Source organism: Rhea pennata, chromosome 3, assembly GCF_028389875.1.
Source record: "Rhea pennata isolate bPtePen1 chromosome 3, bPtePen1.pri, whole genome shotgun sequence".
Classification (NCBI taxonomy): Eukaryota; Metazoa; Chordata; class Aves; order Rheiformes; family Rheidae; genus Rhea; species Rhea pennata.
In genome coordinates, this window is record NC_084665.1 from 14,962,630 (window position 1) to 14,990,327 (window position 27,698).

At 39.5% G+C, this 27,698-nt stretch overlaps 1 protein-coding gene across 3 annotated transcripts in view; it reads right to left on the reverse strand.

Annotated features, from left to right (window-relative positions):
- Positions 1–1,680: 1,680 nt before the first annotated feature.
- SPTBN1 (spectrin beta, non-erythrocytic 1) overlaps positions 1,681–27,698 on the reverse strand; it is a 140,957-nt gene continuing 114,939 nt past the window's right edge. For all 3 annotated transcript variants that reach the window (XM_062571685.1, XM_062571684.1, XM_062571686.1), the window contains 17 exons: positions 26,382–26,645; positions 25,460–25,684; positions 25,135–25,224; positions 24,525–24,803; positions 23,150–23,280; positions 21,564–21,768; positions 21,040–21,414; positions 18,567–18,811; positions 18,052–18,190; positions 16,839–16,923; positions 14,393–14,589; positions 13,133–13,245; positions 12,342–12,405; positions 6,892–7,130; positions 5,464–5,637; positions 3,479–3,521; positions 1,681–3,107 (listed from right to left, as the gene is read on the reverse strand). In XM_062571685.1, coding sequence (XP_062427669.1) covers positions 2,892–3,107; positions 3,479–3,521; positions 5,464–5,637; positions 6,892–7,130; positions 12,342–12,405; positions 13,133–13,245; positions 14,393–14,589; positions 16,839–16,923; positions 18,052–18,190; positions 18,567–18,811; positions 21,040–21,414; positions 21,564–21,768; positions 23,150–23,280; positions 24,525–24,803; positions 25,135–25,224; positions 25,460–25,684; positions 26,382–26,645 — 3,084 coding nt within the window. In that variant the 3' untranslated portion in view covers positions 1,681–2,891. The remainder of the gene's footprint in view (positions 3,108–3,478; positions 3,522–5,463; positions 5,638–6,891; positions 7,131–12,341; positions 12,406–13,132; positions 13,246–14,392; positions 14,590–16,838; positions 16,924–18,051; positions 18,191–18,566; positions 18,812–21,039; positions 21,415–21,563; positions 21,769–23,149; positions 23,281–24,524; positions 24,804–25,134; positions 25,225–25,459; positions 25,685–26,381; positions 26,646–27,698) is intronic.

Here is a 27,698-nt window from a genome sequence, read left to right on the forward strand (position 1 = left end):
AGAACAGCGCCCCTTTCTGAAAGCATAACTGACACGAGAGGGCCGTCCCGGGCTTCTGCAATGGCCACAGCACCTGCTGGGGGCCCCATGACCTTCCTGAAAACACAGCTTGGCTGGCTTTGAAAGATGAAAACTTGCCTTTTACGACTAATGAGCCCTGGCTGGGGAGGCTCTTTCTTTGTAGCCCAGCCATCTCACTCCCTGGCCCACCGATTTGCTGCTTGGAAACTGGACTGTGCAGGGATGCCTCTGTACAGTCCAAAAGGGAAATCAGGCATGGCTTATTAAAATTCACTTTTGTTCCTCAGCAACTTCAAAGCAGTTCCTAAGCAGAAAGGACTTTTGTTCAAGTAGTTTTCAGGAACAACTTGCAATAAGAGGCAAGACAAACGAGAAAAACAATTCTGAAGGCAAGATTCAAGCCACTGTGCCATCTTACATGAAATGTGTAGTCAAGACATCTGTGTGAAAGCAATAGCTTCAATGAAGTGATAAATGTAGTAAGCCGTTGACATTCTGGTATATTTTAATCACCTAAGCAGAACGCTTCATATTCTCTTCCAACATGAAACTTTGGCTTTTTATATTGTATAAAAATTTACAAGACTAGCGGTGTCACCTCCTACCTATGTTTTACTAATAATTAGACTAGAACAATATAATACTAAACAATATAATACTACAGGAGTAAAAACTCATGAGCATAAATCTTCAATTTTTTAATAACCCAAAACTTCAGAGAACAACAAAATACAGAAAACACAATACACTCTATGAAAGGAATAAAGACACTGTATTGGTCACACATTCAGGAAACTGTGGTTTGGAAACACTTTAGATTACACAGCATCTGCTTTCCATCTATAATTACGTTTGAATGTATTTTAATAATCATAGCAATTTTTAAAATAGGTACCTTATATTTCACTGATTTGAGAGCTTCTCCTCTAGTTCCTGCTAGGGCTTCCTGGAGCTATTCCTTTTAGATGGTTCCCTAGATGGCATCCAACTTCTAAGGATACTGTGAAGACGTTAGCTTTGAGCTGTATTGAGCTTTGAAACCACTGCATTAACTGAACACTTTAACTGCATTAAATGTGTGCCATTGATGAAGTATAGTGATGGCTGTATCTCAAGAGAGCTGTTTTTTTAAAGATTTGACATAAAAAAACCCATGACATTAAATTGGGCAGGACAACAGTAATTAATAAACTTCAGTTAATATCTGATTTACTAAGGGCTTAAGCAACTGAGTAAATTACTACAGGGTAGGTAGCAAGTTGGAGAACTAAGCTTACTCAAAGTAATGCTCATTTGCTACTAATTCATATGTGGATGGTTACCTCAGTCATATAAGATATTTGGGCAACTGGTTCAATTGCTTGAGACCTAGGCTTATCTCTACTGATTCTGCTGGATTTACTTCAACAAAATATAGTTATGTCAAAATATTTTAAAAAAGGTTGATTCCTTCCTTTCCTCTCATCCTTACTGTATTTTTCTTTGGCATTTAATTGGGGTGGGAGGTGGGCAGAGATGAGGAGAGCAGGCTGAACTTGAAGGGAAAGGGAAGGCAGAGAAAAGATGGAAGAGAGAAGAGAGAACTATTTCAATATGAAGTTTCACACAAAAAAATGAAATTACATTTTAAAATACATCAGTTCCAGTGCACAGGAGAGATGACATTTTAAAATAACTTTATTTTTGATTGTGTTTCAAAATTATGATTTGACATGGTCAGAAACGGAATAAGAAACTTACCAGCATATGTAGTTTTAAAAGCATTTAATGACATAGCATATATTTAACAGATAGGGTAAAAGTCTAGAGGTACAGTTCGATACAACTGAAAGCCAGTTCCAGTACTACTCTTGACTACAGGCCCAGTCATTGAGAGTTCATTCCTATTAAATGTATTTTTTGATTGTGCAGTAAGATGAAAATTTTTCATTACAATAGTTACAGTGACAGAGAAATGCACACTATGTATCAAATAGCAAGGTAATGTAGCAAAATTATAACACACAGTGCTGTAGCTGACAAGCAAGTAACCATTTGAGTAACATTACTTTTTTCCAGTAAATGCTTCAGTTCCACTTTTACACTTATTGATGATTTTAAAGGGTTTATTATACATCTAGTCTTATTATACTTTGTACTAGAATTATCTGAAACATACAATATAATGTATTTCAGCAAAAAAAATTTTTTTTGAAATTACAGATTATTTAAAACTGTATCAGCCTGCTAATCCATCTTGTACACCAACATTCTTATCTGTCGCACTTGATGCAGAAAAGCTTCAGGTTGTGTTAATAACCAATGCCAGGATATAAATGGTTTGTCTGTAAGTTAATGCATACCTGCACTCTGTTACAGCAAAGATAATACACTATCGTTTTCATAAATGTTAGAATCATAATGGGAGGCTCTACTAGTCAAGACTCAGCATAACAACCTTAAATGGAAGTGAACATTTTTGAAAATTTGTACATTGGTTTTTGATGTGCACAGTAGATTCGAAAGCACCGCTGCCTTGCATACCAATAGCACTAGGTGTGGGTTATTTTCCAAGACAGCCTCACAAAATTGAGGAACAGTTTAAATATTAAGATCTAATCTACATTAACTTCATTTAAAAAAACAAAAACAAAACCCCAAAACCTGGTCCTTCCTCTCCTACAGAAGCTGCTCAATGCACCTCATACATTTGTAACTTTAGATTCTTTTTTTTTGTTGTTGTTGGCTTTTTATTTTAAAATGCTCTATAAATAAAAAAATGTCAATCACATTGAGGAACATGAGGCACAGAGAGTAACGTATTGGTTCTGAGCTTGCATGCTGGATTTCCACTGGAACGGCCAGAGAAGTGCAGTGTGTGGAGATGGAGTTCACTTCTTTTTACCAAAAAGGCTGAATCTTTTTTCCTTGTCTTTCTCTTTGTCTTTCTCTCGCTTGCCAGGACTGGACTCGCTGGTTATTGTGACACTGGCTGGCAGGGTCTGGGCACGGCTGGAAGCTGGAGTGCTCTGGGTGGTTGGGGACACTTCAATTTTATCGGAAGAGATAGCTGATGTGATGGCCTGAATCCATGTGTTCATCTCCTCCTTCAACAAGCACCAAAGGTAAATAGATGTTACAATCCATATATCACACGACCTCTCTCATTCTTTCAATATTATGGAAGGGGAACGGATAGAAGTAGGAAATTAATGGGAATGCTGTACAAATTCATCATCTGGCACTCCTCCTGTTAGGCACCTGCAGGACATGCATACTACAGGCTGTACGTCAAAAGCCCTGCTCTCCTGGTGGTGCCACTAGGAGTTTCTGAATCTACACATTATGCACACATACAGACATGACTGAAGACAAGCAAATTAAAATGCACCCCTAAGATCTAGGCAATTTTCTTTCTCCTATTATATAGTAGCATAACTACCACAAAGGCAATAGATAACGGGAAAAACAAACTTACGTCATCTTTGGCTTGGAAGAGGTACTCGTTGCCATCAGTCAGTCTGCAATGAAAACAACCATCATAAATTTAGCGTAGTTATAATCACACTGGTTAAACTGCTGCTTGCTTAACTACGTATGTAATCAGACACACGGGACTGCATGAGAAAGTCATAATATCTATATGTACACAAATGTATCGCATCAGCAGCTAACGTTTTGGTATCTCATATTTTCATTCGGACATAGCCATGCATACACACATAGTATATATCCTAGTTTTGCTTATGATATATACATGCTTATGATAGTGAATGTCTTCCAGTAGGTCAGCACACATTGCAGAGGCAGAGAACTTAAGCAGCTAATGACTGCTACTTCAGGCAGATTTTTTCTTTTTTTTTGCAAGACAGTAGGAAAATTTACTCAATACTTAAAAATGATCACAGTCAACACCCAGAGTTTTCACAACTTTTGAAGAAACCTGCAAAAATTCTGCAGCTGACATGTCGTGGTAACTACAGTGATGATGACTCAAGATACTATGTGGTATATTATTCCTGAGTAGGTGCCTCTTCAAACACCGAAGGCCAGAGTCTCCCCTCTGTTTTATTTCTGTGATTTTACTCAGAGAGGTTTACCTGGGACACATTTAGCAATTTATATGGAGATGGATATTAGTAAGGAAAGACTAAATAACATCAGAATAGTCATCTGAACAAGGCAGAAGAACTGTCAGCAGAAGAAGCTGCGTTGCAGGGATGGCTTTCCTATCTTTCCCCTCCAAAAGAAAGCATTTTGACATCTATTTATGAGATGAAATGAAGTATTCAACAGTATCATAATGTAAAAGGTGAAGTAAGATAGACACTTGCAAGAACATAATTATGCCTTGCTTTCTTCTTTAACAAAACTAAAGAAAATACTTCCAGTGTACTATCGAGAGATCACAAGATCTTCTTTGTGGGAGATTTGCCTGCATATGGGATCTGTAGAGACCTCAGCCTTTGCAGAAGTGACCCTCTCAACAGCATACCCTTTCTCACCTTGAAGAGATAGATTTGCTGTGATAGCAAATAGTGGTCTATCTGGGGGACCCTCCTAATAAGAATGAGTGAAGAAAATACACTACATGCAACTACTCAGAAGCTTGATACAGGTGACAGGGTACTGTGAAAGGAAGGGTAATCAATTTTTCTGCATAACTTCATATTTAGAAGAGCTTGTCCCTGCATTACCAATTCAGAAATGTTCAAAATAGTAAAAGGGATAAATCACAGACCTGTCTTCAAATAAAGTAAATGCCAAATTTCCCTAAATCTATCATTTTTAGAAGGTTCTTATATCAAAATCTACTTAAAAAGAGCAAAGAATCTATCCTGAAATACATCTGTTAATCAGATTAGAGAATCACCTTTGACAGAAGCACCTAGAAGCTATGTAATAATGGAATATTTTGTAACTGCTGGCACTAAAAGATTGACCAGTAAAACATACAATTCTGGAAGGAAAAGCCTTTTTTAAAACCTTTGAACAACAAGTATTTCATATACTTCACAATGAAATACTCTGTAACTACATGTTCTAGACCTGAGCATGTGATAGACACTCTTAGTAGTCTCCTAAGTCCATACTGAAATAATTAAACACGAGGCTTGATTTTTAGAGGAGCAGAACCATAAGCATTCAGCTCCTTTCAATTAATTCTTGTGGCAGCTGATGGTAAGCTCAGAATTTTTAGATGCAGGCTTCTAACTTTAGGCATACATTTCTAGTCTTGTCCCAGTACACTGATTATTTTAATTCTGTTTTGTGGTTGCTGTCTTTAATAAATGTACCATGTTTCACTGCTGAGAAGACCCTGTTTAGAAAAGCAGATACTGCAGTAAATATGTATCATTAGCTGTTGGGCTGGATCCTGCCCATGAATTTGCACAGTCCACGAGGGAATGAACATACCCACCACAAACTTTTACTAATGGAAAGATGTTTCAGCAGGCTTACCTCAGCTTGAACACATGCTTTTTCTTTTTATAATCAACTGCTATTTCACAGACTGCTTCTTTCAAACTGACAGGAATCTCATTGTGGTAGGGAATGCCAGAGGCAGCAGCTTTTGAATCCTTGTAGAAGCCCATCTCTTGGTTGTTTATGACACAGTAGACATTATGCCATGATCTTCAAGACATGGAAAAGAAGAAAAGTATGTGTAAGTCTAATGTTCATACTTGCAGAATTGCATAAATTAAACACAATAATTTATGCAAAAATCATGGAGACCAGTTCAATCTGAGGATGTGAATATGGCATGCACTCTCCTGTAAACTACACACATAAAAGCACTGTTTCAAGACAAAAGTACTGACTTGGAGCCAAATGGAATCAAGATTTCCAGAGCTCTCTGTGATACCGCATTAGCGTAGCCTAAGAGTGGGAGTATTGTTTAGCAGACTAGGCAGTTTACAATACTTGAGAGAGAGGCTGCTTGACCTTTTAATAACTACACTTGATTGTAGAAGAATTTATCATTGCGTTGCAAGATTAGAAATGGATTGCATATGAAACACTTGATTGTTATAAAGGCTCCTAGTGACACCTTCTAACCTATTCTCTATTAGAGCTGTGAAAATCAACACTTGCTAGAAATAATGCCCTAGATATTAGTATTGCTGGATATTGCTGGGTCATTGCCCCAAAGTAGTTCTCCAACTCTAGCTGAACAAAAATCATGATTGTATTATAATGTAGATCACTCACATGTGATCTGCATTCAGCTATAGCAAGTACCTCAGCTGCTACCAAATACCTCAGATCTTAGATGCTTGCCTAGTCGACACTTTCCTTTTCAGTCAAGTTAGATACCTGGCTTCATGAGCTCTCTCTGGTCATGAAGGACCACAGTCTGCTTTTTCAGTGCAGGTAGAACTTTCAGCAGAAGTTTTTCCTGCAGGACTGGGTCCTGAGGAGTGAAATCAACTACGGCACACAAAATCATCTTACTCGTTTTTCTATTCTGAACAGATTACAGTGTAGGTGGAAAGTGCTAATGTGCAAGCAGAGGATGTCAGAAGAATATGGACATTTCTATTCTCACACCTACGCACTTTTCTTTTCTTGTGGTAACATAAAACTTGAGAAATCCGGCATCAAATCTTATTACTGCCACAAACTGATCATGTGAATTGGGAAAGTCATGTTATCTTTGTGCCTCAGTTTTCCACCTTGCAAATATGGCTTTTTATACTTTTTTATACTGCCTTTTCTGCTATATATATTTAGATTGCAACTCCATCAAACAGCTTTGCTCAACCATGTTTACACACTTCATAGAACAACAGGATCACAAACTTGACAGGTCTTTAGAAGCTGTGAGGAAACAATAGTAACAATTGCTTCTGATGCAATGATCTGCATTAACCATCAGGTGTTCACCTGCTTGAGGCTTTCTTGCTGTGCGTCTCCCATTCATGTTTACGATGTAAGAAGCCCTCCATCTGAGCTGAAGGAATCTCCTGTGTTTTGGCTGGTAGCGTGGCAGCAGTCTGGGCCTGAATGGCAGTCTTGGCTTTGCGGTCTGCCGTTGGAGAAGGAACAGGACTGGACTCTTTTGAGCTTGTCCTCTGTTCTGCAGCTCCATTGACCATTTCGTTTGTTTCCACAGTTTCTGCCATCTAGGAACAGTGGGAAAATGTTAAGCTAGAAGCCTTGCAACACTGAGATATCTTGCAATTAATCTGTTCCCCTGCACAACGTGGCTGTGTATAAACTTTGCCTGTAGAATCACACAGGCCAGTAAGATCTTTCTCACACTCCATGGAGACAGAGGACCAAGGAAATTAGAAGGTATGAATGGATTAGTACTCATTTTATAGGTGGAGAGTCAGGAAAATAAGAACAACTAAACATCAGTGTGAATTTTACTGTGCTTTGCTCTGCTAGTCAATTCTTATTTTTATATATTGTTAATCCTAAAATGAGAGTGTTCAATTCTGTTGCTAAAGTACTCAAATGTTTTGAACAGTAACAATCACACTTTCTGCAAACCTAAGAGGAACAGTAGAAGTTATACACATCAGCCACCTTAAATATATTTATGACATTACTGTTGTACAAAATGTCTATTAAAAAGTATTAGCTACCAGTCAGCAGAAAAATATGTCAAAATTGCCCAGGAACATTTACAGAAATTTGCACAGTTTGTTTCTGTAAAAGCTCCTTTCCCGCTTTCCCCATTCCCCTAGTGACACAACAAAATCAAAACATGCAGAAATTAGAAAGATTACACCATGCATTTCATCTCCACCATCCCAGTTAGGATATTGGATCTTAAAGACAGGGGAATGAGGTCATGTGTCAATTTATCAAGGTCTTTTTCAGGCTTGCATTATTAGGTGGATTGGAATTTTGTTAAAGGAACTGAAAACCACCACAGTCACACAACATCACACAGCTATTTACCCCCAAACAAAGACAGAACCAAGGCCTTGCCCATCACTTGCTTTGTTGATCGCGTTGCCTGTCGCACTGTGATCGAGATAGCCTAGAGAGCAGCCGTGTTTCCAGCAGCTCTGACTGGTCAAGCTGTCGTCGTCTTCAGGAGCCATTCATCCAAAAATCATTTAAATTGGAATCCTAATGGCTATAAACTTTTGAAATGCAGCTTGGTCCCAGTTTTTTGGGTTTTTTTTTGTTTGTTTGTTTGTTTGTTTTTTTCCTGTACCATTACTTTGACACGTAGAGCCATTGATAGCAGCTCAGAAATTACACAACCAGTGTGTATTATTATTATTATTAGCAAGTTACTAAAGCTTAGTGCTGCTAATGCTCTAGTAGATTACAAACATTCTGGACTATTCTTACGCAGACAAGCAGGTATTTGTAAATGGCACAATAATTAGACATTCCCACTTCTGCACATGGCCCAGACAGTTCAGAAGCAGCCAAATTATTATGCAACAAACTAAATTTTGCCACCATTTGCTAGAACTTCTTATACCTGCCAAGTATACATTATTGTACCTCACACCTTTGTACCTCATATATTGACATATAAAGATCTAAATATCAACTTGCTATGAACATGGGAAGGATTGGTTAACTGCCTTTAAGCAACCTAAATCTCCAGAGTACAGACACTACACCACTAAAACAGGGAGAGAATCAGAGCTCACATTCCACTTCAGTCATATTATATCTATTATACTCTGTCCCTAAAGACACGTAGCCTTGCAGCCTAGTTCATCAGAAAAAACTGAAAACAGCTACCCTGCACTCTAGATCGGTCTAGTGTTATCCACGTATAGTAAAACTCAATGGCACAGCTTCTTCAAAATTAGGGTAAATCTAAGCCACTATTTCTATCTAAACGTCAAAATAAAGCAAAAAGGGGGGGGGGGGCAGGAGGAATAAATAGATGAGGCTGAGATTATCCATACACTGCCAGCACAGCTACTGCAACACAGGTAGCTAAGGAAATAAACAGTGATTCACCAATTAATGCTCAATTAGTTGATTGTCACCAGTGCTGATCACCCACAGCCAACATTTCACGTTCAGGGAAGAGGAGAGCCCTTTGCAAGAGTCTTTTTGTCCAGTGACTAACTGCTGAACTTCAAACACATTCTTCTTTCAAAGTGACAGAATCCCTGCCTGAGGTCTATGACACCTCTGTCAACAGTAATAATGAATTACTGGAGATGCACAGAGCCTGCATGTTACACAGACCACAGTAACTTACATCAACCACTTTACATATAAACTGCCCAGAACTACTTTTTTAGCTACCAGATGCTGAAAGTAGCATGTTTTCTGTACTAACACAGAGAAGATGTTAAAATATTATAGATTTTGCGATACCCATAACCATTAATCTGAAGTAAAACAGGCAAGTTTCAAAACAGCCACTGCACAGCTAGTTAAAATCATTTTACGAGAAATAAAAATGTAAGCCAGCACTGCAATCTGCAACCCTGTGGTTTTACATGATAACTGCCAATTTTAATTACACAATCAGACCCATAACTTGTACTTAAAATCCTACTGATTGCAGAAGAGCTATGAAAAACTTTTTTGAAGCTCTTTAATGTTTTATTTCCTTTTCATGTACTATCTGCAGTTAACATAAAATAAGCAAAATAAATCTGAATTGTAAACAGGTATGCAAAGAATGTGTCATGAAAATAGAGAAAAACAGGAGCTAAATAAACTTTAATGGAAACATGCGTTGGGCATGCAGAGACAACACAACAGAAGACAAACAGTAATAGCAAACTGTACTGTTACAACAAAACAGTTATCACGTACATGAATACAGTTTTCTTTATTGCGACTGAGAGGTTAGTTGCAAGTGCTTTAGTGGCTAGAGATACCGTTGAGGTATTTAAATCATAGCTATTACATGCAACAAGACAGCTGGTGACAACGACTGGAAACATCCCTTTGATTTTCGTAGTGCTTGAAGCAACGTTATATTCAGTTCATCAAGTTAAGTCTCTGTACCACAGCTTAAATAATAGAGACAGATGTGCCTTTTTCAAATGCAAATAAATGACTACATATTCTTCTGGCATAAGTACCATTTTAATAGGCTATAGCCAAAACCACACTCTGTATTTATAATTCTAATGCCTGAAATGATGAGCTGAAGAGATGACTGTATTTATTTTTCTTAATTGTAAAAATATAATTTTTATATATGTCTATTAATAAAAGTTAAAAAGTATATATAAATTATTTTTACATATTATTTTTTAGCCAGAATACCTCTGAAGGCTTCCCAGATTGTGAAGTCTGAAGCTACAGCTATATTGCTTTGACAACTGTCACATTCTTAAAGGCACCGAGACCCAACACTGGTGTACATAGTCACCAGATCATTTGCATAATTCTATATAGAATTTTAAAGGCATTAAGAAGCTATATGTTGTTATCCTGATAAAAGAAAAAAAAAACATGCATCATGAAGTGGAAAGACAAGTTATAGTAAAAGTACAACAACTGAAGCACATCTTTTCAATCATCTTTCTCACTTTACATACATAGCCAATACAGACCAATTTAGTTGCGCTGCTTAGCTAGATGTCAGAAATCTAAATTCTAATCAACAGTGGCATATTTCACTCCTCAGCTCAGAAATAATATAGCTGTGCACATCTGATGCAATGCAACATGAGATTCAATAAATTGTGGGCTGAAAAGCTTTTATGAAAAGACTGAAGTACAGATGGTGAAGATTAACATGAAAATGCAGAACCATGTTCTGAACATGGTAACAGAATAAAAAAAATGAAGCAAACAAATGATGAATAAGGCTGTGGTAACCAATAAGATGATGATGATCTGGGATGCCCTTGCAGCTCACCTCATATTCCTTGCCATCACTACACATAATTTCCTAAACATTAGAAGGTAAAACAGTCAGCTCATTTAATCATTTAAGCTGAACTGAAATGCTTTATTTAAAGAAAGTAAAACACAGAACTGTTCAATATCCTAGAATATTGACAGAGTCCATGTGCAGACCCAAGCATAACTGGGATGGCGTATTTGAGAGGTAAACTTCTACTGAAAGGCATTTTCCCCAAAATCTTAGACTGGGATCTGCTCTTCCTGCACAATAATGGTAAGAGCTCTTAATATGCACTGATCTGAGCCTGTCCGAAGCCTTTCCTGCAGTTTTATATGATCTCGGAGAGTGAGGTCTAGAAACATAAGGAAGAAGAGGGCTGTTTTTCTCATCACTCTAAGTATTAACTGAAACAATTAAGCTTTTCAGGAAGGTAATGGAGAGAGAAACCAGTTTTCAACCCCTGTGTTGTTTTAAATATATATGTACATATTTACTGGTATTTTTATGGCTGCACATTTAAGATTATTGGCATGCACAGAGACTCCACTGGGACACCTCCTATAAAGAAGGAATGAATAAAACACAGATGATTCAGCCTATTTAAATAAAGAGCTTGGATTTTAGATCAATGTGTTTTATTTTGATTTTAAAGAAAAGCATCACAACTTCTCTGTAAGGGTCCACACCCTACTCTCATTTATCCCACTGTATCTCCAAAGTCAGTTAATGGAATTACTGTAGTGTAAATGGATAGGACCAAGGGAAAATGGGGCCCCAAAAATTGCTATGAAGCAAGACCACAGCTTTTTGTAATGCCCAAATATCAAGATAAATCTAGTTGCCAATTTTGAATATTTTATTTCATGTTTATTTTTATCCACAGTCAATGAGTCCATTCTGCGTGGAATGTTATACAACTAACCTTAAGGCTTTAATTTCTCCGTAGTTATTATCTCTCCCCTCCCCCACAGCCTTTACCGCCGAGCTCGCTCGCGTGTATTATCTTTGGCCTTGTAAATAACTCGCTTGCTAAAGCAGCTGATTTAATAATGTTGCCGTGCTGAAACCTGTTAGTATAACTCGATGCGTCATACCTGTCAGATTCTAGTTCTCTTCTTCATTATGATGTAATCTCATTAAATCTCAATTACTCATAAAAAGGACGATTTAGCTGGAAAATCTTAATACTATTAGCAACATGAAAAACTCACAGTAAATAACATGAAATAAATGTGTCACCTTAAAGCAACTAGGTGTCAGTGGGGAGATTCAAATAAACAAAGATTAAAGTGAAGCAAATATATCTCCAAGGGGCTACTAATTAAATAAAAGTCAATTGATGGGAAGGAAGAGAAAAGCAGCAGGGAAATCTGAAAGCAAAAGATTAAACCAGTACCAGTAAACCATACTGAACAAAGATGTCTTTTGCTGCAAATGATTCTGTATGTCACAGTCCAGACCATGATCGGTCATTGGCTGTCCGTCTGCTAATAAAGTTTTTGTAGTTTTGGTAGGTTTGGGAGCGGTAACTAACCCGTGGAGATTCCTGGTCTGATGGCAAACCATTCTGGGAAACCTGTTCTCCTTTTGTTCCATCCCTGTTGGGAGAGATGAAAAAGTAAAGAAATTATATTAAATTTTTGAAAGGTACCCGTCTCTTTCACCTCACCTCAAAATGAGATTTTCCTACTGAATTTTGCACTCTTCAGAAATTCAAGCTCTTAAAAGACCATGAGTCATATTCTGTTAACAGCACTGTAAAAGTGTTGTCTTTACCAGATTTCCATTTGCAATGATGGAAGCCTACTGCAATGAAGAAAAGTCCAATTGAATAAATGTTAAGTGAGAGCAAGATAGGCCTTTTACAACAGTTACCTCACAAACAATTCTATTCCTATCACGTAAGTAATTTTATAAATGTTACCGTTCTATGGATGTGGCTTAAAATACATCTGTAACAGATGCTCGTTAAAGGAGAATCCAGGATTTTTCAGAAATTTTAATTCATAACACAACTGGGTGTATACAGAGCATTCTTACTTTAGAGTCAGTCATGTCTCAGCAGTAGTAACACTGCACCATAATGAAAAATTGAAGCATCAAACTTAGCAGTGAATTCAGGTATCTGTGAAAGGTCCTGTCCCATCAACTACAGTTGGAACACGACATCCACAGAGCCTTCAAAAAAAGACTCACATCACAGAAAGATGCAGTCTTGAGACTCTCCCTTTAAAATACATCTCCATCCTGATGACTCCCTTCTGAAGACCCACACTGCATAGAGTGCATAGTATTGCACTTCAGCTTCCTGTATGCTGGGCTTACCATTGCTGCTGGGAGTCTGCATCCTCGGCAACTTTGGGGCTTGGCTCTGGAGTAGGTGGCTGTCTCTTCCGCTCCTCCTCCTCTTGTTGTCGACGTACTTCCAGTAGTTCCAACTGGGAAATGAAAGATTTTTGTGCATATTAAAGAACTGCAACTCATTGTTTTTTTCAGAGTGATTTTTCTAGAAACTGAAAATAATTTACTACGTTTTTCTGAGACACTACTGAAATTAAATTTATCACAATAAAATTTGAAGGCATGAGCCTTTAAAAGTATTAATGATGCAAAGTGTTACATGGAATTTGTCAGTAAAGGTATACAGTATCAGATCCCGTAACATCTAATGAAGTGTTCTGGATAGCAGTTCATTGACCACATTTCTATTCTAATTTATTCAATTAAAACAAAACAAAACAAAAGCATCCCAAGCTACTAAAATATTGAAAAGTGACATCTTCTTCTCTGCTTGCTTAACATACATAGGAATAAAACGTTTCACATCTGAACAGCTAAAATTTACTATCTAAATAAAACCAGCCGGATTTTCAAAGACGCAGAGAAACTCCAATTGACTTCATCTGCAGCTGTGACAGTCAGTATGTGTGAAAAAGCAAGCCATTTCAATCTAAGAGTCTAAAATCAAATTATTCTCCAAAGATGGTAATAGTCTCTCTAAAGCATTAATTACTGACATTGCAGCTGTGCTCAAAATGGGGTTTTTGGCTCATCGTGTATTTCTAGGGGACAATTCAAATTGTTGCCTTGAAATGGAGCAGTTAAAACATGAGACATATTTGTTAAGCTCCCCTTCCTGCCAGCTTCTCTTTATACTGTCCATCTTTAACTGAAAATCTTTCCAAGTGTTTGGATCCAAGGTCTTCTTTATGCAGAATTCCCCTTCCCTCTTTGCAGTACAACTTGTATGTCTGTCAGAGGGCTGGAGGAGAGAGGCCTACTTCAGTTCTTCAATTTGCTTCTTGGTCATCCCTTCTTGACCTAAGACAGCTCTTGTTGAGCTGTAACTAAGGTTATTTATTACTTGAGCTCTGCCTGCTGGTTCATGAGCTCAAATGAGCTTGAGAAGATTTCAATATTGTTGAGAATGTGAAACTTCAGGCCTTGGGTTAGGCCCAGATTGACCCTCTGCAGGATCAACAAATGGAGAGTAGGCTGGTGGTGCTGGCAGTTATTATTAATGGCCAGTTGGCAACAAAATCAAGGTGAATGGCCAGAAAAGGTTTTTTTGCCCATAGCACTCACCGTGGTCAGTCTTTCCAGTGCTGCAAATCTCTCATCCCAAGTAGCTGCAGATTTTTCAAATGCTTCATGTCGCTTAATTAACTTTTCCACTTCATCAACACTTTGACCTATCTCACGACTGGATAGGTAGGGTTCCTGTCCCAGCAGCCAGGCCTCAGCCACACTAGCATCTCTTGAAAACTGATGTACCTCCAAAACTGAGCAAAGAATGTACAGATATCAGTGTCATTAATACCAAAGAGGGCACCATGAAGTCATCGGGCATCTTCTGAATTTGCTTAAAAACAGCTGAGGAAAAAATGTAAATTTATTTGGCATAAACTGCACTCACTGAAATTAATGATTTAAAGGACAAAAATTTGTCCTGTTTAGCTTTGCCTTGAGCAATAATAATAGTTAAGGACCACTTTTATTCACATTTCATTTCACAGACTAGTTAATTTTCTAACTTAAATGCATCCTTTTTGCTCTAATTTGCTGTACCTTAGTAATTTCAGAGTAAACGTCTGTTATTTCTTGTTTTTCTTTCTCAGATTAGCCTTGTCTGTGGAACAGCTAGATTTTGGGTTGCAATTCTCTAAGCACATAACATTTTTGTATTTTACACGTGTACACAGTGCTACAATCCTAGGTTTTCATAGAACCATAGAATCAGTAGGGTTGGAAGGGACCTCTGGAGATCATCTAGTCCACCCCCCCTGCTCAGCAGGGTCACTTAGAGCACGGTAGACAGGGTTGCATCCAGGCGGGCCTTGAAGATCTCCAGAGAAGGAGACTCCACAACCTCTCTGGGCAACCTGTTCCAGTGCTCTGTCACTCTCACAGGGGAGAAATCTTCACAGTTGAAAAATGTTCCCACAGCTTTTGTGAATGGAATCAGGCAATTTTGATGAAGAATGTCTTTCAAACACCCAAACTTAGGAAGTCTCCTATGCTGCTGTTGTTAAAGCCTGCTAAGGCTCAGAAAGAAAGTACACACAGCAGCCTAGACCTCATAAAATAATTACACTGCAGTATACATTGCCTTTTCTTCTCTGTTGCTGAGGAGTTTCATGTCCTTAAGAGTGGGATCAGACATGTTGCAGACTTTCTCCTGGCTACAGAGAAATGCTAAGAGTGATCATGGTTTGGACTGGAAAGGGTTATTCCCAAATTGCCCAGGTCTGGGGGAATTTCTCCTTGATTGGGTCTGCCTGGTAACAAGGTCTTTCATAGCTTCAAGACCTTTGCTGAAATGAGGTTTGGAAGGCAGTGAAAGGAGCACCAGAGCACTCTGAATGGCTACTCCTATCTTCCTGTATCCTGGATATCTCAGGGAGAAAAAGAAAATCCTCCCTTATGTTCCAGTATCTTTCAGGAAATATCACCACTACATCAATCACCAGAAGTATGCAGAAGAAATCTCTTGGATCAAGGCAGTGGCTGTAGGTTGAGTGATCAAGCTCCCATGTGATATGGATGTTGCCCCTTTCTCCCACAGACAAATCTGGATGTTATTAGATGAGAAGCATAGCACACAACACCCGTGTAAAGTGAAAGTTTTGAGAGGTGCAACAAAGCTTCAAAGCAAAGACACTGTCCACAGTGGCAAGCTCATACAACCGATCTGATTGCTGCTCTGCTCTTGCACACGCATAATTCATTAATGCTATGAAAACATTAAAAGGGATGTCACCTGCTCTAGGGCTGTCAGGTCTATGGACATTTTGAGACCCAAGAAGTGCACAAACTGACAGCTGAAATGCTAGCAATTTCAAGAAGTGAAACTACGGAGTTCAGTAGAAATAATGTGTCATTCTCTACCACTGCAGTGTCAAAAGCTGTTTTAAGTTCAAGAATCCAATTAAATACCCACAGCTGACTACTGCAAAAGCTTCAGACCATAACTAGAGTTACACAAGATCTGTTGAACATGACCCTGGCCACATCTAATACCTTGTTAAAATATTAGGATTGGGTTTTCCCTTCTGGTGTAAGGCTCAAAAGCAGAAGTGCTTAAAAGTACATTTTTTGTCAGTTAACTGCACTATCAGCCTTTTAGCCTCTCAGATGGCACAGTAATGTCACATGCGAACAGATAACTGGGCTGAACTTCTCTGTATTTTTTGTTACTACATTCTCTGTAGGAACACAGCTAGAATGTGACAACTGCAAAATACTGCAAATCTATTTCTTCCAGCCCCAATTCTAGCCTCAATGAAATCAGCAGAAACTCATTTGCGTTTTTATCATACAGAATAAGACCTTTGGTGCAGTTTTTTTACATTACTAGTCCATTATTTGAAATTAGTAGATATGAATTTTACAGTCACTACAGTACGAATACATTTTCAAGCAATGTTAATAAAAAAGTAAATAGCTGTGGGGCTTTTTCAATGGTCATGAAGGTACAGTGAAGAGGTAGACAGATGTGCCCCTGCCCAGAGAAACCCAAAGACATCCTTACTCAGTCTCAGCCATTCCCATCTGTCTTCCCATTTGTCAATCATTTCTTTTCTTTTCTCTGTCAACTGCAGTAGCTTTTCCTTGATCTGGATTTAAGAGGAGAACACAGGACTGTTAGATAAGCATCCGGCAGTACATCACCCCACCACACCATATAAGCTGTTAGCATGAGCAAAAGACATTGCCATTTACTGACAGGACACATTGTGCAAAATTGTCAGGAAGTAACTTAAATATGAATACAGCTGCCTTCTCTGCAAAGTACAAATAAACGACATTTTCTTTAAAATATCATATTTGCATAAGTATAAAGTATTTGTTGAGAACTACAACACCAAAATTATTTGATAAAAACAAGATACTGGACAGGATTTACTTTTGCCAAACAAATCTAAATGGTGCAGCTATGTATTATAACTTCTACTCTTTTTCTAGCAGGTAATTCACAACTCTCTGCCCATGATTGTTACTAAAAGCTGGCAGCTAGCTGTGCTAATAACACTGATAGGCCAGCAGAAGTCTCAATTTATTCTACGGATGAACAGCCTCTCCAGTTTCCAAGCAAATGCTTCTCTGAGGATGCTCTGCAGTACTCATATGTAATGCAGATGCAGAAAACGTCATCTTCCTGAGTGGGCAGTATCTTAAAGGCATTTGCCTAGTCTCCCTCCACCAAAGGAAGGCAGGAAGGAAGAAAGGCTGAGCCTCTATCCTTTGGCCTAAACAGATCAGAAAATAAATGAAGGCCTTAAGTAGCAGGATATATTTTCTCTTCATATGCTCTGCATTTACTTCCTGAGACACAAAACTGCTGCTCCTGCCCTAGGCAGGCCTCTGTGTATCACTCCAGCTGCCCTCCACAAAATTCAAGCTGCCTCATGACTGTCTCCCCCTTTGCTCAAAGTTGTTTCCAACACGTCAGAGCTTTCTCTCTGTAGAAGCAGAACAACTGCTTCTTTCACATTTCATGCACTGAAAAAGATACTTTAAATTTCAGTGCCAAGCTCAACTCCCCCCAATATGAATTCACATAATTAAATTATACACCAATTTCACAACAGCAACTAAGTGCAGCAGTCTCTAAAGTAACGCATGTCATTCTAAATGAGCAGCTAATTAGTCCATAGATTACTCAATGCAAGCCTTCCGTCACTGAAAAGAAAATCTATAGTCCAGCTGCACTGCAGTGGTTATACAGTCAGTAAGCATAGTACCTCCTCTGATGCATAGTGTTTCCTTGCCAGAAGAGATTTGCCGAGCTCAATGCAGGTAGTAAAGCTGTCGTTTCTGGCATCAATTTCTGCTTTGATACCCTGGTGATTGTTCATTAGTAGTTCAACAGATGAAACATCCCTAAAATGGTAGAGCCAAGGCTCAGAAAAATGTATTCCAAACGTAATAGCTGTTATGATACAGAAATTAATGCCTAGACTGTCTCTGTAGGCCAGGAAGCAAGCCTTTCTTTAAGAACGGCACCATCGTGGTCCAAAGCAGAGGTCAAATAAGCAAATGCATGGGATTTAATCTCTTTGACGGAAATTTTACAATGCAGTTATTCAGTAGAACCCAGTCTCTGCTACACAATATTACACACAAGCAAGCTGCTACAGCATCATTGTGTTTTGTCAGCCTCTCTTGGAATTTGTGGCTCAGTAATACCAAATTTTCCAGATATCCCTCAACTGGCCTGCAGCCTATCTTCTGATTTAAAAGAGAGACTTCACATTACCTTGGCTTCTCTTGGGCTTCTATCTGTCGGATAACATCTTCCATCCAAAGCATGAGATCACGAACCATGCTGAAGAAACGGAATTTGTCTCCCGTATCCACCAGTCTAACCCTGCGGTCCTCACAGGCATCCAATAGTGCTTTCCACGCTTCTAGGACCTCATTTTCCCTCTTCTGGATGTCATCAGCTTTATCTCCAGCATAAGCTGCCTGAAGGCGTGCAGCATCTTCTTGCAGTTGTCTCACCTGGTGTGTTTTTATAAGAGAGAGTTGCATTAGCATTTGGGTACTTTCAAGCCACAAGTATGAGGAGATTTTAGCAGATAATTCATCATCTGAATGGTTTTCTAAAGTAATTGCAAATATATTTGGTCTGTGGATAAAGAAAAAGTTTGTTCTGCCAATAAGTCAGTAGATCTCCGCAAGAACGTTTCTTGGAGAAGGCTGTTGGGTCAGCAGGCCTCGAAACAAACACTCAGATTTGCCTAAACCTTGTGTAGAACTTGGTACCAATACAAAGTGACTGTTAAGTTTCAGGGCAAAAGGGGACCATTTTGATCACCAAATTTACTTCCTCTCACATGAGTATTGGGATGTTACCAAGGGAGCTTCTGAATCGAAGCCACTCCTCTGGCTTATATAGAGATGATTTTTCAAAAATATAGATAATGATTTCAAATGGTAAAGAATTTGGAAATTCAAGATTATTCTACTATTATAAACCTCTTCTCATTTTAAACGCTCTCTTGAAAATATCAAATGCATTTTCTTGAGCATTTCACATACTTTTCAAGCCAGAAATCATTCTATTGGGTCTATCACATTCTATTGGCACTATCTCATTTTTAAAAACAAACAAATAAGAAAAAGCTTGAATAACAAATTAAACATAATATTCAAGCTGCAAGTACAGAAATCACGCCACTCCCATGATACTCCACCCTGGTACTTCTCTGTTTCACCCCAAACCTATCCTAGCTGCTTTGGCCACGATTCTATGCTATAATTATATATTCTTTCATTTAGGTCTTGATTATAATTACTAAATCTTTTTGAGAGATCAGGATTGGTGTTTTGGGAACATCTCTCATTTTATGCATATAATCTACAGCTTCTGGAAATAAAACACGTCTACATCAAATGGTTATTACAACTATCTTTACTCTAGTGTAAACAACTATTTAAATTGCAACAAAATCAAGACTTGGCACACAACTCAGCCATAAAGGCTATCTTTTCTGGTCTACTGGGATAAGTATGAGCAGTCATAACACCCACATTCCCTGAGCAACTTGTTCCTTTCTGAAATTCTCGTTCTGCAGCTGAATATTGTCTCTTGGTTTAGAAGCCCCTGTGCACTGACAACTCTCTTCTCTATCTTCTATTTAACATACCTTGGCTTCTGAAGAATCAGAATTAGATCTAATTTGGCTGCTTCAAAAAAAATCTTAGTCTGGACTATGCACTTTAAATCTCTTCAGTCTGCTGCTAGGCAGCATCATAAAAAGTGAGAGTTAAGCTGGAAAACCCAAATTCATAACAAAGTCAGAGGAACTTCATGAGGGTCCACAGACTTCTTTTGCCTCTCAGACAGTAGAAAATAAAAATGCCTAGCAGGAGAACTTTTTTACAAGTCTACCAATCTCTGAATTTTTGCACCTGCCCCACAAGCTGTTCTTCAATGGGACAGATTAGCTGTGTCTCATGTTCACAGAGGTGAACACATGGCATAGAGAGCAGCCAAATCTAAGGTGATTTCCAGCACACTTAGTATGAACATTGCCCAAGAATGATGTTAAGAACAGAAAAACCTGAAAACCATATTCTCTGCTACCTCTGTTTTATTTTAAAAATTCTTGACAGATTTAATATCTGTTCAATGTGTTTCAGATGCAGCCTAAAGAGACACTATATTAGGTCAAATTAACCTTCTTCTTTGCATGCAAGTCGTTTTCCAACCATCTTAGCCACACAGTGTATTGCTGGTACTACTGCTTGAGGCAGCTAGAAAAAGGTCCTCTGAGGACCAAACTGCATTACCCTCATGCCTCTCCATCCATTCTCTATTCCTGTCCACACAGCAGGAACATGGTGGGGGCACAGGCTAAGACTGTTGGAGACATCACAGCTTTCTGCTTTACCACAAATCAATACTGAAGTTCTCTGCCTTTATAATTTCTTCTCCAGTGAAGGGCAGTAGATGGAATAATGTTCAACAGATCATTATCTATGCATTCAGAAGGCTGTGTCCTTCTAGAAATCTAAATTAGGGAAACTAATGGACCTGTGCAATGACAGAGAGGCAGAAAAACTGGTAAGAAAATGGTCCATGTGAAGTTATTCTTGCAGAAATAAACTTGCAAAAGCCACTGGCAGCACCCTGCCTCCCAGCCACAGGGGAGCCAAGAGAAGCAGAAGCACTCTGCAACAGGATCCCTACATTCGCAAGCACTGCTTGCTGGTTTGCTACACACCTGGGTGCCAAGGGCCTGGATATCATGCTCAAATGTTGTGTGCATTCTCTGTAGTGTTTCCACTGTGTTTTGGTCTCTACCAAGCTCCTCAGGCAGTTTCTTATGCTTGTCTTGAATACGTCCTAATATTTCCTTGGCATCATGGTAAAATTTGTGCAGTTCATACGAGGCTGCTAGAATCTGTGTTCTTGTGTCAATGAGCTCCAGAAGATCAGCCCAGGCCTCGTTGAGACCGTCCTTCCACTCTGCAATCGTTGCAGCATCAGAATGTCCAGAATTGATGAGTTCGTCTGCCATGTGGTTAACGGTATCAACACGCTCCTGCCCAATGTTTCCAGTGTCTCGGGCAAATTCTCTGAATCGCTCCTGTAGCATCTGAAACACAAAGAACAGACTCATGCAATGATATATTAGAAAGTGATCTGAGCAAGCTACACAAACCATCTATGCATTTGTTTTAACCATCTGCTGTGCGCAGCACCTAGAAAAGGTATGTCAACATGCATTATGTCCAAGGAACTTACCGTTACATGTTCATAATCCTGTCCCAGCTCATGAGATCCTGCAACTACCTCTCTTTCAGCAATCCACTGCTCCAGGTCATCCACCTCACGGTTAAGCTGGAACAGCCTGTGTCTCTCATCCAGCTTGCCCCTTCTCTCTTCAGCTAGATCCTTCAGGCCTGCATACAGCTTATCGACCTTGGACTGGCGCATGCTGATACGCTCGCTGGAAAAACAAAGAGCTTTGAGCCCTCACTATCTTTTACAAGTAATAAAAATAAAAAGGAAAAAAAATAAAAGGAACAAAAATCACTCTTAGGATATTTAATCTATAGAATGCGTGTCTGCCGTATACAGGAATCTGGCTGAAACACCCTGGACCCATCCTTTGCTGGCACAGCTGACTGCACTAGCTGGAAATCTCTTCTGCCATGTACACATAATAGCTCATGGCTTGAGAAAGTGAAGCTCAGAGCCAAGCTCTCCATTTGTTTGACTACAGATCACACCAGAGTCCTTCCTTTGAAAAGAGGCAGCTCTCCAAGCTGCTGAGGCAAGTAGTGTTCATTTTCATTTAAATTCTGCTTCAAAATTCAGAAGCACTGATGGGTTGCTTACACTCTAAATCTCAGCATTTCCAAAAGTGATTAATGTTTCTACTTGCTATATCTTTTGCTTATTTTTCTTCTGAGCCATATAGCCCTGTCCCATTGCCTTCCCTTTGCCATGTAAAGATTATGTTATTCTAGTACTCAGCCAGCTCAGCCAGGAAAACCATTCTCACTAGAAATTGCAGTGACCACAAGAGAGTGCTTTTGAGTTAAGTAACACTCAAGCTTCTAACAGAGGAAGAAAAAAAGACTTTCCGAAGATATTCCTATCTTCAACCAAGGCACAACAGTTAAATAAATCAGCCTCATAGGCTAATCACCCTTGTAGTCAAAGTCATCAGAGAATTCAGTTTGCTTAGCTGCAACTCTCACAGCAAAATAGCTCTTAAGCTTCTTAAGTACTTTCACTAGGAAAGCCACTTATGAAAGTTCAGATAAATCAACCAATAATGAGATGTTATTGTGTCTATGTTTAAAATTTCAGATTAAAGGCTCTGATTCTCCTGGAACTTCAAAGAAAAGGGCCAGATCTTGGGGACCACTGCTTTAAGACAGAAGAGTAAATGACTAAATCTATGGTCTGAATATGAAGTTGGCTGATATAAAGTTAACTGCATATAGATTCCTGTCTCTCAGGACTGCTTTACCCCTGTAAGGTTCAAGGGAGCTGACAGACCTGATAATGCTAGCCTATATAAAGTGTACACTAGACAGTTAATGAAGGTACCCAGCAGTATCCAGAATGCAGCAGCTGCATGCACTGACCTTATTCAGGACAGAAAACTGCACTCTGCATCCTAGTTTCCTAAGTTCCTGTCCCTGGCCTAAGCAGGATGATCAATGTGCATGTGAAACTGAATGAAGCTGAACTCAGCTTTCCCTGTACACTCTTCTGAGCTTCTTACTGGTTGCTGCAGTCTGTGTGTCAGAACAAGCCAGTGAGGAGACTGAACAACTGAAAGAATTCATGATACCACTAAAAACAAGAGTTAATACCTTTCTGGGTGATTATCTGCCACCAAAGTTCTGCTGGTCTTTGAAAGCTGGTGCACAGTCTCAGCATAGTCTTCCACAGCCTGTTCCAAAATCTGGTGTTTCTTCAACATGGATACTGCACTCTGTTCATCCTGTAACAGTGACAGCAAATGACAGCCCAGTTCCCCCAGTCCAAGGAAAAACTAATCACAGCAAGTTCATCTTAGTGTGTGAAGAAAGATCAGTAGCTACAAGGATTTATAAAGAAGGGTTCTCTAGCACAACTTGAAGACAAGTTGTTATGACAATGGTAAATAAATAGTTGAGTTTATGGTAAATGGTATCCACAGAAAGGAAAATGATAAGTGAAAGGGTGAATGCAAAAACCCCTCTGGGATTCAGAACAAAATGACATTAGCGTGCAGTAAGCACATTGGATTTCCTCTTCTATGAAGCATTTTGTGTGTGTACACAACACTGGTGACTGTCCAGGGCTCAGAAAAACAGAACAGTTTTAGCCACGTCGCTTGTCAGGCTTTTCAACTACAGCCTGGACCAAAGAAGAGAAATCCTAAGGAGTCCATACCAAAGGATTCTCCACAAAAGTGCCTTGAGAAATCCTGATCTGAACCTTCAATGTATTGTTATGATAGATAAAAATAACTCCTAATTCTCAATGTTACTTAAAATTGCCAATAAGCCTTCTCATTCAAACATTCTTCAGGATGAACTATTCAAAAGTTGAATACTCCTTTACATTTGCATCTCTTTGATGTAAAAAAAGAAAACACAAATCCCTGTTAACTGAAGACTGAACACCTGTGGAATGTGTTATATTGGTACAAAGCTGAGTTTTATTTCATCAGGTACTGCATTTATTTAAATAGCAAATAAGATACAGCACACTAACACCTCCTTGCAATATCATATTGGAAAAACAGGAGTTAAACTAGTCTTTGGTATGGTTTGTTCAGATTTCACTTCACTAGGAGTAAAGGCCAGCCTGTAGCTGGTGACTAGTGGCCTCAACTGACTGAAATATCAAGCCTGAGACACAGACAGGTGCATCGTACTGTTCTCAGCGATTTAAAACTGCTAGAAATTTTGACCTAACTGGATTGTACTGGTAAATCTGTCCTTACGAAAAAGAAAGGCACAGAGATGCTATTCCCTGTCTGAGGCTGCTTCGCTGGCTCAGTACGGCAAGGCCTATTCTCCACACTGTTAGAGATGTCGTAACAGATACAAGAGATGATCACTTGAGATTTCAGAGGGGAATTAAATTTGTTTACGCTATTATTACGTTAGTGAATACAATAAATTATGTCACCTTTCCCCCTCTAGCTAAGCAATTAAAACCGAACTGGTGAACTGGTGTCACTATGGAGCTGCTCACCTTGGCTTTCTCTTCTGACATCATGTAGAGCTCCTGCTCACTCATCCAGGCCTCAGCCTCTGCAGCATCAAAATAATACTGTTGTGCTCTGTGAGACTCCTCCAGGCGCTTGTGGCGTTTCTCTGTCTCCTCAATTAGGAGGTTCCACAGTTGCTTCAAGTCTGCAAGTCTCTGCTGAATTGCTTCAGCATTAGGGCTACTGTCTGTGATAATGTTTTGACTCCTCTCAAAAATATCATCAATACGAGGCTGATGTCCCTGGATTTCCTTCTGAAGGGTCTAAATGGGAGAAAAGCAGACTGATGAGGCACTGCGCCAAACAAAAAAAAGCAGTGCGAGCCAGAGGTCTCACTTCCAGTGGGGCAGCAAAATCCATGCCATCAGTTCACGCGGACAAAGCAGGGTTGCCTCCTTCACGAGTGTCCTGTAACACACCAGCCCTCTGAGACCACACCATCTCCCCCGGCACTTCTCAACCAAAGCATAATTTCACCTCTAGCCTTTACAGCACATAGACTCTTTCCAAACAGAGTCTCATCAAACATCCTTCCTGAATTAGTTAGCACTAAGGAGAAATAGCAGATAAGGAGCTCTAACAGCACCTACTTACTTGATTTTTCTTTATTAGTAGCTGCACAGTCTGGAGGTTGTGTCCATGATCAGTAGAAGTTGCTATAGGCATCCTCTCTCCAACCCACAACTGAAAGCAAGAGAAAAGGAGCACATCAGACCTCAAGCAACACCAGATAGAGCTAGGACAGCAAACAGAGGCTAAGATTCACGAGAAAAGCAGCATTAGTCTAACACGCTATTAAGAGACATGACGGAACATTTATCCAACATTTATCCAAATGGTGGAACAGGTTTATTCCAACTTCTTTGATAGCTGGGACATTTTCCTAGTGTCTGGGGAACAGGATTTCTTCTATACTCACAATCTCATCTTCTACATCCCGGTTGAACTGGTGGATCTCTTTGGAGGCCAGCAGGTTTGCCTTTCTTTCATTCAAAGGTTCCAGTAATTCCAAAAATTTCTTTTCTACAATAAGGCGTTTGCCATCTACTTCATCTGTACTCTTCCCCTCTTGACTTAAAGCCTGTGCCTGGCTTTGCAGCTCTTCTATCTCCTTCTTACGAACATCCATTTGATTCTCTAGCATCTAAACAGGAAGAAACATACCAGAAGGACTTGAAAAACAGAGTAAAACCAGTATATATGACTAAGAAATGACAATAACTTCATAAGAAAGAACAGATGCTGGTCAATAAGGATTTACCACATTAATAATTACTGTAACATTCATATTGCAAGGAACAAGACTTAAACACAGATTCACTGCTTCACAGCTAGGGCCACCTACTGATATCCCTCAGAGTTATGCCTGCTTGTGCAAACGGTGAATTTGGCCAACAGGGCACAGTTGAATCTCTTCTATCAGTCATTCACAAGTTACCTTGAACAACTCTGGAGCACAGCCAATTGCATGACTACAGTTTCTTTGCTCCCTGCTGTCTTTATAGTAGGGAACCAGGGACCAACCAGCATTGGACAAGTTTGAATCACAGGTAGGAAGCCATAGACAGAGAGGGACTGACTAGTAACTGCAGGACTACAGCGGAAGACACAATAAAGATAAAAATATGGGGAAGAATGGCAGTGCAGAGGAGAGTCCGCATTCACAAGTTTATGGTTGGTTTGTTTCTGACAATGGTGCTGCTTTTTCATGAAGAAAAATGGACAACAGGAAGAAAGAAATGCAAATAAAGTCTTATTCTAAACTGAAAGGATTCCCTCTCTGTCCATTTAAGTGCAGAGATCTGCCAATTTACCCACACTGCAGCCTGTGCTCTGTTTACCTGCTGCTTCTTCAACAGGATGTTGACACTGGTGAGATCTTTCCCGTAGTCGTCCGACTGAATTTGACTCTCCAAACCATTCAACCATTTATCCAAATCAGCACAGCTCTGTGTAAAAAGCTCAGCCTTGTTTGCATCAAAGAGGCGCTGTGCCTTGGTCTGGGTAGTAGATTCAAGCTCTTCCCACATTTGATGAAGCCCTGTCAGCTTTTCCTTCACTACGGCTTCAGTCTCTGGTTTCTCTGCAATGAGCTGCATTCCTTCCTGCAAAGCAAAGAGCAAAGCACACTGGTACCTCCTCAGCAGCACTCACAGCCTGTTAGTTAAATTATTCTGATTAGGAAGCACTCAGTATTCCTCATCTGCTGGCAGCATCAACCACTCATTTTCTATCATCAATTATCCAATGAGTTTTTCCAGAACAACGGCTCCCAGGTCCCTCAGTTGCCAGGAAGAGGGTTTCTTGGCACTGGAAGGTCAAGCAACGCCTCTTTTCGCTCAGGCACCACACGCGTCCCTTTGTGCAAAGCCCTGGGAAGGCCAGGAGGGAGCAGGCTGCCCCATGCCTGTGTGCCAGAGGAGAGGGAACTACAGCTGCCCCACTTAGTGCACTTACGGTGGAGCACTTAGGCTTAGCGCCCCTTGCTGAGGGGGAATGATAGACACCCAGGGTAATGGTGGGAGAGGAAGCTTACGGCACCAAAACTGAACTGTGGGACGGAAGAGGGTTGTATCAGTGTGCTATATCACTTACTGTGGGCCTTCTGGAAATACATCTTGCCCTCCTCAGCCCCTTAAAGCTCACTAGATCATTTAGCTTAATGCCATTCCCAGAGAGAAACAATCTTTGCTGGCGAGCAGGAACCCCGCAACTAGAAAAACACTAGCAGAGCACTCTGACCTAAGATCTCATTTTGTTTTTAGAAAGATCTGGAAATATGTTTGTTATTTCTAATCATGCTTCTATTGCTGCATCTAATAGGCACTCTGATAATGGAAAAGCCTTTTCAGATGTTAATGCTACCCACAGCCCAGCATATTTAATTGGAGTGACCCCTGATAACATTAATACAGTGTTCTTCAGCTGGGCCTTAATACACACCTTTGGTACTTCTTTGCTGCAATCTGTTTTTTCAGAAGTAAAGGATGCGGATGTATTAGCATCACCAAGAAAGTACTTCAAGTACTAAGAACAGCCTTCTAATTATACTATTAAGAGGTATTACTTTTTGCAGATCACAGAAAAGCCTCTAATGGGATACTGAGTGCCAAAGTGGGAAAGGAAATGAGCAATTAAGTTAACTTACACTGAACAGA